Source organism: Hypanus sabinus (assembly GCF_030144855.1).
Source record: "Hypanus sabinus isolate sHypSab1 chromosome X1 unlocalized genomic scaffold, sHypSab1.hap1 SUPER_X1_unloc_21, whole genome shotgun sequence".
Classification (NCBI taxonomy): domain Eukaryota; kingdom Metazoa; phylum Chordata; class Chondrichthyes; order Myliobatiformes; family Dasyatidae; genus Hypanus; species Hypanus sabinus.
Window position 1 is genome coordinate 287,501 of NW_026778970.1, and position 10,014 is coordinate 297,514.

Below are 10,014 nucleotides of genomic sequence, written 5' to 3' on the forward strand. Positions count from 1 at the left end.
GGAAAGGCACTTAGAGTATAGGGAGCAGTATTTTCTGTGTTCAATGAAAGCAAGGATGTGATGCTGAGGCTTTATAAGCCTCTGATCAGATGGCAAATCGAGTACAGGGAGCAGTTTGGGGTCCCGTATCTAAGGAAGGATGTGCTAACATTTGAGAGGGTTCGAAGAAGATTCACAAGAATGATCCCCGGAATGAAAGGGTTAACGTATGAAGATCTTTCCATGACTCTGGCCTGTACTGGCTTGAGTTCAGAAGGGATCTCATTGAAACCGTATGAAATCTTGAAAGGTCAGATAGAGTGGATGTGGAGAGGATGTTTCCGAGAGTGGGGGAGTCTAGGACCAGAGGACACAGATAGAGTGGATGTGGAGAGGATGTTTCCTATAGTGGGGGAGTCTAGGACCAGAGGACACAGATAGAGTGGATGTGGAGAGGGTGTTTCCTATAGTGGGGGAGACTAGGACCAGAGGACACAGATAGAGTGGATGTGGAGAGGATGTTTCCTATAGTGGGGGAGTCTAGGACCAGAGGACACAGATAGAGTGGATGTGGAGAGGATGTTTCCTATAGTGGGGGAGTCTAGGACCAGAGGACACAGATAGAGTGGATGTGGAGAGGGTGTTTCCTATAGTGGGGGAGACTAGGACCAGAGGACACAGATAGAGTGGATGTGGAGAGGATGTTTCCTATAGTGGGGGAGTCTGGGACCAGAGGGCACAAATAGAGTGGATGTGGAGAGGATGTTTCCAAGAGTGGGGGAGTCTAGGACCAGAGGACACAGATAGAGTGGATGTGGAGAGGATGTTTCCTATAGTGGGGGAGTCTAGGACCAGAGGACACAGATAGAGTGGATGTGGAGAGGGTGTTTCCTATAGTGGGGGAGACTAGGACCAGAGGACACAGATAGAGTGGATGTGGAGAGGATGTTTCCTATAGTGGGGGAGTCTGGGACCAGAGGGCACAAATAGAGTGGATGTGGAGAGGATGTTTCCAAGAGTGGGGGAGTCTAGGACCAGAGGGCACAAATAGAGTGGATGTGGAGAGGATGTTTCCTATAGTGGGGGAGTCTAGGACCAGAGGGCACAAATAGAGTGGATGTGGAGAGGATGTTTCCGAGAGTGGGGGAGTCTAGGACCAGAGGACACAGTTAGAGTGGATGTGGAGAGGATGTTTCCTATAGTGGGGGAGTCTAGGACCAGACGACACAGACAGAGTGGATGTGGAGAGGATGTTTCCTATAGTGGGGGAGTCTAGGACCAGTGGACACAGATACAGTGGATGTGGAGAGGATGTTTCCTATAGTGGTGGAGTCTAGGACCAGGGGACACAGATAGAGTGGATGTGGAGAGGATGTTTCCTATAGTGGGGGAGTATAGGACCAGAGGACACAGATAGAGTGGATGTGGAGAGGATGTTTCCAAGAGTGGGGGAGTCTAGGATCAGATGACACAGATAGAGTGGATGTGGAGAGGATGTTTCCTACAGTGGGGGAGTCTAGGACCGGAGGACACAGATAGAGTGGATGTGGAGTGGATGTTTCCTATAGTGGGGGCGTCTAGGACCAGTGGACACAGACAGAGTGGATGTGGAGAGGATGTTTCCTATAGTGGTGGAGTCTAGGACCAGAGGACACAGATAGAGTGGATGTGGAGAGGATGTTTCCTATAGTGGGGGAGTCTAGGACCAGAGGACACAGATAGAGTGGATGTGGAGAGGATGTTTCCTATAGCGGGGGAGTCTAGGACCAGAGGACACAGATAGAGTGGACGTGGAGAGGATGTTTCCTATGGTGGGGGAGTCTAGGACCAGATGACAGTCTCAGAATAGAGGAACATCCATTAAATACAGAAATGGGGAGGGGTTTCATTAGCCAGAGAATAGTGAATCTGTGGAATTCATTACCAGTTACGGCTGTGGTAGCCAAGTCATTGGGTGTATTTATAACAGAGGTTGATGGGATCTCGACTGGCCAGGGCATCAAAGGTGACGGTGAGAAGGCAGGAGAGTGGAGTTGAGAGGGTTAATCAATCAGCCATAATGGAGTGGACGCAATTGACCTAATGGATCACGGACTCCCAGACCAATGAAACCCACCTATTGAACGCTAACCCAACCGCAGGACAATTTACATTGACCAGCTGACCGACTGACCCGTCCACCTTTGGACTGTGGGAGGGACTGGAGCACCCGGAGGAGGCAGAGACGGTCCGTGAGGGAGATTGCTTGAGTTCCTCACATTGACCTCCGACCTGCAGAACGCGCTGAGCCCGCGACGTCGTCGCTCGAACCGCGAACCCCGGGGTGGCGGCAGCTCACCGGGATGATGCTGGGGCCGTTGTCCTTCTGGAGCGCTAACGCCGGGCGTTTCTTTGCAGTCGTCCTTCGTTCAGCAGTCCGTGGCGACGAACACCCAGATTGTGGGCACGGAGAAGGTGCAGCTGAACGAGCACAGACGCGTGCTGCAGACGGTGGAGATTGATCGCCAGTCGCTGCTCAGTTTGGTGAGTGGCCGTGAGATTTTCACCCCATCGGTTTGTCTCATCGTATAGCACAGCGGAACAGAAACAGGCCGTTCGGCCCATCTACACCATGTTGACTGTAGTGTCCCACTCCCAGATCATAGCACTCTAAGTTAAGAAATCGAACCCCCACCCCCTCCCATCCACCAGTTCCAGAGGCAGCTTGTCTCATGCTCACTGTGTAAGTCCCACCCCGGTCGGTCCACCCAAACTGCATCAGTACACAAATTAAATTCCATCTGACATATTCAACCCATTTTCCCAGCTTGCCCAAGGTTAAGCTTGTTAGGCCAAGGTTGAATCCAATCTTATTCTGTTCCCGGTGTTGATTCCAATCTCCAGCTGAGCCGGTGTCAAAACTAATCTACCTGGAAGATATCTTTCAGTTCCGTCTCCTGCCAAGCCAATTTTAAATCCAATCTCCCCTTGAGCCAGTGTCGAATCCAATCTCCCCGTGAGCCAGTGTCGAATCCAATCTCCCCGTGAGCCAGTGTCGAATCCAATCTCCCCCTGAGCCAGTGTCGAATCCAATCTCCCCGTGAGCCAGTGTCGAATTCAATCTCCGCCTGAGCCAGTGTCGAATTCAATCTCCCCCTGAGCCAGTGTCGAATCCAATCTCCCCCTGAGCCAGTGTCGAATCCAATCTCCCCCTGAGCCAGTGTCAAATCCAATCACCCCCTGAGCCAGTGTCGAATCCAATCTCCCCCTGAGCCAGTGTCGAATCCAATCTCCCCGAGCCAGTGACGAATCCAATCTCCCCCTGAGCCAGTGTCGAATCCAATCTCCCCCTGAGCCAGTGTCGAATCCAATCTCCCCCTGAGCCAGTGTCAAATCCAATCTACTCCTGAGCCAGTGTCGAATCTAATCTCCCCCTGAGCCAGTGTCGAATCCAATCTCCCCCCGAGCCAGTGTCGAATCCAGTCTCCGCCCGAGCCAGTGTTGAATCCAATCTCCCCCCGAGCCAGTGTCGAATCCAGTCTCCGCCTGAGCCAGTGTTGAATCCAATCTCCCCCTGAGCCAGTGTCGAATCCCGTCCCCCCCCGAGCCAGTGTCGAATCCCATCCCCCCCTGAGCCAGTGTCGAATCCGATCTCCCCCTGAACCAGTGTCGAAGCCGATCCCCCCCCTGAGCCAGCGTCGAATCCAATCTCCCCCTGAGCCAGCGTCGAATCCAATCTCGAACTGAGCCAGCGTCGAATCCAATCTCGAACTGAGCCAGTGTCGAATCCAATCTCCCCCCGAGCCAGTGTCGAATCCAATCTCCCCCCGAGCCAGTGTCGAATCCAATCTCCCCCCGAGCCAGTGTCGAATCCAATCTCGAACTGAGCCAATGTCGAATCCAATCTCCCCCCTGAGCCAGTGTCGAATCCAATCTCGAACTGAGCCAGTGTCGAATCCAGTCTCCCCCAGAGCCCGTGTCAAATCCAGTCTCTCCCCGAGCCGGTGTCGAATCCAATCTCCCCCTGAGCCGGTGTCGAATCCAATCTCCCCCTGAGCCGGTGTCGAATCCAATCTCCCCCTGTGCCTGTGTCGAATCCAATCTCCCCCTGAGCCAGCGTCGAATCCAATCTCGAACTGAGCCAGCGTCGAATCCAATCTCGAACTGAGCCAGTGTCGAATCCAATCTCCCCCCGAGCCAGTGTCGAATCCAATCTCCCCCCGAGCCAGTGTCGAATCCAATCTCCCCCCGAGCCAGTGTCGAATCCAATCTCCCCCCGAGCCAGTGTCGAATCCAATCTCGAACTGAGCCAATGTCGAATCCAATCTCCCCCCTGAGCCAGTGTCGAATCCAATCTCTCCCTGAGCCAGTGTCGAATCCAATCTCCCCCCGAGCCAGTGTCGAATCCAATCTCCCCCCGAGCCAGTGTCGAATCCAATCTCCCCCCGAGCCAGTGTCGAATCCAATCTCGAACTGAGCCAATGTCGAATCCAATCTCCCCCTGAACCAGTGTCGAAGCCGATCCCCCCCCTGAGCCAGCGTCGAATCCAATCTCCCCCTGAGCCAGCGTCGAATCCAATCTCGAACTGAGCCAGCGTCGAATCCAATCTCGAACTGAGCCAGTGTCGAATCCAATCTCCCCCCGAGCCAGTGTCGAATCCAATCTCCCCCCGAGCCAGTGTCGAATCCAATCTCCCCCCGAGCCAGTGTCGAATCCAATCTCGAACTGAGCCAATGTCGAATCCAATCTCCCCCCTGAGCCAGTGTCGAATCCAATCTCTCCCTGAGCCGGTGTCGAATCCAGTCTCTCCCCGAAGCAGCGTCGAATCCAGTCTCTCCCCGAGCCGGTGTCGAATCCAGTCTCTCCCCGAAGCAGCGTCGAATCCAGTCTCCCCCCGAGCCGGTGTCGAATCCAGTCTCCCCCCGAGCCGGTGTCGAATCCAGTCTCTCCCCGAACCAGCGTCGAATCCAGTCTCCCCCTGAGCCAGTGTCGAATCCAGTCTCTCCCCGAACCGGCGTCGAATCCAGTCTCCCCCCGAGCCGGTGTCGAATCCAATCTCCCCCTGAGCCGGTGTCGAATCCAATCTCCCCCTCAGCCGGTGTCTAATCCAATCTCCCCCTGAGCCAGTGTCGAATCCAATCTCCCCCTGAGCCAGTGTCGAATCCAGTCTCCGCCCGAGCCAGTGTCGAATCCAATCTCCCCCGAGCCAGTGTCGAATCCAATCTCCCCCTGAGCCAGTGTCGAATCCAATCTCCCCCTGAGCCAGTGTCGAATCCAATCTCCCCCTGAGCCAGTGTCGAATCCAGTCTCCCCCTGAGCCAGTGTCGAATCCAGTCTCCCCCCGAGCCAGTGTCAAATCCAATCTCCCCCTGAGCCAGTGTCGAATCCAGTCTCCCCCTGAGCCAGTGTCGAATCCAGTCTCCGCCCGAGCCAGTGTCGAATCCAGTCTCCCCCCGAGCCGGTGTCGAATCTCTCACTCCGTTCTCTCCCAGCACGCACCGACAGGGTTACTGACTCTCAGCCTCTGAACGCAGAAAGCATCCTTGGAAGAGAGCCTCCAGAACGTAGAAGTTCGCTACTCCGAGCAGCTGTACCACCTCCAGGACCTGCTGGACCAGCGGGAGGCCGAGCTGGCCCAGATCCTGGCCGAGACACGGAGGCAGTGCGACGAGTACGCACGGCTGTTGGACATCAAAACCCGGCTGGAGATGGAGATCGCCACCTACCGCCGCCTGCTGGAAGGAGAGGACTTCAGGTGAGGCGGGGAGCGTGGTAGACCAGAGCAGAGTGCAGACCCACTGCCGAACTGTTAACGGACCCCTCCCCCTCTGCATAGCCGATGCAGCGAAAAGTAAAGGTGACATAGCTTGGCACGAGGTTTTCTCTCTGCTTTGTCAACTCGGCCTCCCACAGCCGGAATGTTCTGTGTTCCGCGTCTCTGGACCGTGGGAGGAAGTCGGGAGCCCGTGAGGCCGCGGAGCTGGGGGGTGGGGGGGGAAGTGGGAATTGAACCTGGTTCACCAACCTCTGCACTACGGCCAGTTTAATCGATCAGTTATTTTTTCTTGGTGTCTGACTGTTGTTCTCTCTCTCTCTCCCACAGCTACTCTACTCAAGTCCATACCATAGAAACGATCAGGGGTAAGTACAGATTCTCTGCTCACCACCGCTGGTCCTCCGGTGTTTCCGAGGCTGACAGGTGTCCTGGGTGGGGGGGATTTTAAAGTCGGAAAAGCCACTGTAAGGGGGCCCGGAAGTCCAGGTCCAGCGGGACGAACAAGCGTCACAAACCGGGGTCTTCCCCGGTTGCCGTGGGCGACCGTGACGTCTCCTGTGTCCTGTCATGTCCTTCACTCTGCGTGGGAGCATTGCAGAACCTCCTTCCTGGCCGCTGGATCTCACCGTGAATCTCATCCTCCCCGTCGGCCAGAGATGATATCACCTGCGAGGGCGGGAATGTCCCTGTCTGAGTTTGACAGAACTTTCCCCAATGTTGAGTGGACGTGGGGAGGATGTTTCCTATATTGGGGGAGTCTCGGACCAGAAGACACAGACAGAGTGGATGTGGGGAGGATGTTTCCTATAGTGGGGCAGTCTAGGACCAGAAGACACAGATAGAGTGGATGTGGGGAGGATGTTTCCTATAGTGCGGGTGTCTAGGACCGGGGACACAGATAGAGTGGATGTGGAGAGGATGTTTCCTGTAGTGGGGGAGTCTAGAACCAGAGGACACAGACAGAGTGGATGTGGAGAGGATGTTCCTGTAGTGGGGGAGTCTAGGACCAGAGGACACAGATAGAGTGGATGTGGAGAGGATGTTTCCTATATTGGGGGAGTCTAGGACCAGAGGACACAGATAGAGTGGATGTGGAGAGGATGTTTCCTATATTGGGGGAGTCTAGGACCAGAGGACACAGATAGAGTGGATGTGGAGAGGATGTTTCCTATAGTGGGGGAGTCTAGGACCAGAGGACACAGATAGAGTGGATGTGGAGAGGATGTTTCCTTTAGTGCGGGTGTCTAGGACCGGGGACACAGATAGAGTGGATGTGGAGAGGATGTTTCCTATATTGGGGGAGTCTAGGACCAGAGGACACAGATAGAGTGGATGTGGAGAGGATGTTTCCTATAGTGGGGGAGTCTAGGACCAGAGGACACAGATAGAGTGGATGTGGAGAGGATGTTTCCTTTAGTGCGGGTGTCTAGGACCGGGGACACAGATAGAGTGGATGTGGAGAGGATGTTTCCTATAGTGGGGGAGTCTAGGACAAGAGGACATAGATAGAGTGGATGTGGAGAGGATGTTCACTAACTCTCACGTGTCACAGGGAAAACTTACACGCTCCTTACAGGCAGTGGTGGGATTTGAACCGATGGGTGACGGTTGGCGCTGTATTTGTTCTCCGCTGACTGCTTTGCTGCCTCGCCAACCTAAACTTCCTCGTGTCGAGTAAGATGACCCTGAGATGTCTTCAGTTGAATATACGAGCAGGGAGGTCATGCCGCGACTGTACAGGGTACTGGTGAGGCCGCACCCGGAGTACTGCGTGCAGTTCTGGTCTCCGTACTCGAGGAAGGATAGACCGGCTTTGGAGGCGGTGCAGAGGAGGTTCACCAGGTTGATTCCAGAGATGAGGGGGTTAGACTACGAGGAGAGATTGAGTCGCCTGGGACTGTACTTGCTGGAATTCAGAAGAATGAGAGGAGATCTTATAGAAACGTATAAAATTCTGAAAAGGATAGATAAGATAGATGCAGGGAAGTTGTTTCCACTGGTGGGTGAGACTGGAACTAGGGTGCACAGCCTCAAGATTCAGTGGAGTAGATTTAGGATGGAGATGAGGAGGAAATGTTGTTTCTCCCCCGGAGAGTGGTGAATCTGTGGAAACCTCTGCCCAGTGAAGCAGTGGGGGTGACCTCAGTAAATATATTTAAGATGAGGTCGGATAGATTTTTTTGCATCGTAGGGAATTAAGGGTTCTGGGGAAAATGCAGGTCGGTGGAGATGAGTCTGTGGCCCAATCTTATTGGGCACATACAAAAGCTGGCTGAACTCAGCAGGTCGGGCAGCGTCCGTTGAAATGTGCAGTCAATGTCTTGGGCCGAGACCCTTCGTCAGGACTGACTTTAGGACTGGTGTCAGGACTGATCCTATTGAATGGTGGAGCAGCCTCGAGGGACCTGATGGCCGACTCCTGCTCCGATTTCGTCTGTTCTTATGTCCTCCCATGGTGGTTCCCCAGGTGTCTGGGATCCACGTACTCTGGTGCAGTGTGGGCTACAGTCTGTGGGTGAGTCTTTGATCTTCCCCAATGGCTTTCAGCTCTCCGCACAGGTGACCACTTTGATCCTCGAGGGGCCAACTTTGTCCTGTGCTGGGCCATCCGTTGTTCTGTGCCTATTTCATAATGGTTTCCTCGCTTATTTCTTACAGAACCGGAGGTGATTACCAAAAAGAAGATCATCACTATAACTGAAAAACTCGTTGATGGGCAGGTCGTTGACTCTCATCAAGAGGTTAAAGAGGCAACCATTTAACCGACCTCTTCTCACCCAGTTGTGATAAACTTCAGAAGACATAAATGCCATTAGCTTACAAATTATAACTTGCTTCTTGGGGTTCTGCCGGCCTTAAATAAAGTAGTTTCTGGTGATGGATTAAACGATTGCATGGTTTATTTGGCGTGGGTTGGGAAACGGCCAAAGCTGCGAAAGTCGCGGGGGGATTTCAACGTGCCGGTAGATTGACAAAGTTCAGCTGGTGCTGGACCCCAAGAGAGGGACTTTGTAGGAAAGGTTGTGAGATGGGTTTTTAGAACAGCTTGTGGTTGAGCCCAGTAGGGGAATGTCAGTTCTGGACTGGCCCAGATTTGATTAGGAAGCTTAAGGTAAAGGAACTCTTAGGAGGCCGTGACCATACGATGATAGAATTCACCCTGCCGTTTGAGAAGGAGAAGCTAACATGACATGTATCAGTATTACAGAGCAGTAGAAGGAGTTTCTGAGTTATGAGAGAGAGGAGCTGGCCAAAGATGATCGGAAGACGACACCAGCAAATTTGTAAGGTGTAGAAAGATACATCCCAAAGAAGAAGTATTCTCAAAGGAGGATGGGGCAGCTATGCCCGTCAAAGGAAGTCAACGACCGCACAAAAGTAAAGGAGAGGGCATATTATATAACAAAAATTGGTGGGGAGGTAACAAATTAATAAATTGGCAAATTGAAAAAAGAAAGCCATAAAGAGAGAAAAGATGAAGGTATGCGAGCAAATAAAAAGAGGATCCAAAACGCTTTTCCAGATTTATACGGAGTAAAAGAGAGATGAAAGCGGATGTCGGACCACAGCAAAGTGATGTTGCGAGGTTTTATTGGGGGACAAAGAAATCGCTGAGGAAATTAATAAGTTCTCTGCATCAGCCTACTCTCTGGAAGACACCAGCAGAATGGCAGATAGGCGGAAGTGTCGGGGCAGAAGTGAGTGTCGTTGCTATTACTAAAGACAGGGTTCCTGGGAAGATGGGAAGTCTGAAGGTAGAAAAGTCTCCTGAACCAGCTGGTCTGTCTCCGAAACATCGACTGTGTACTCATTTCCATCGATGCTGCCCGAATGAATCAAAAACCATCAATCACAAGTAATATATCTTCAAAAACTGTACTTAAATAAGTAGCACAGAAAGAGAGTCAAATGATATGGAGGTAGTGTTCACGGGCTCATTGTCCATTCAGGAATCCTGACGGCAGCAGCTGTCCCTGGATCGTTGAGAGTTTGCCTTCAGACCGCAGTGCCTCCTCCCTGATGAGAAGAGGGCAGGTCCTGGGCGGTGGGGGTTATCACGGGGAGTCAGTGGGGGATCTGCGATGGTCAGTAACCGTCACCGAGCAGTGCCGCAGATGTACAGGCCTTTTGGCCCATCTAGTCCAAGCTGACCACTGCACCCTCCCGGCTCGTCCCAGCAGTCGGCCGAGTCCTCCGCCCTCGGCCAGTCTTTCAGGTGATCCCAGGTGTAGCCCACCTTCTTGCTGTATCTCCCAGTCACGAGGTCTTTGGGGCTTCT

General features: G+C 53.1%; 1 protein-coding gene across 1 annotated transcript in view; it reads left to right on the forward strand.

Annotated features, from left to right (window-relative positions):
- LOC132385639 (keratin, type I cytoskeletal 19-like) overlaps positions 1–8,610 on the forward strand; it is a 28,795-nt gene extending 20,185 nt beyond the window's left edge. The window contains exons 5-8 of the mRNA XM_059957824.1: positions 2,377–2,502; positions 5,494–5,714; positions 6,063–6,100; positions 8,394–8,610. Of these exons, the coding sequence (XP_059813807.1) occupies positions 2,377–2,502; positions 5,494–5,714; positions 6,063–6,100; positions 8,394–8,497 (489 nt within the window). The 3' untranslated portion in view covers positions 8,498–8,610. The remainder of the gene's footprint in view (positions 1–2,376; positions 2,503–5,493; positions 5,715–6,062; positions 6,101–8,393) is intronic.
- The last annotated feature ends 1,404 nt before the right edge of the window (positions 8,611–10,014 follow it).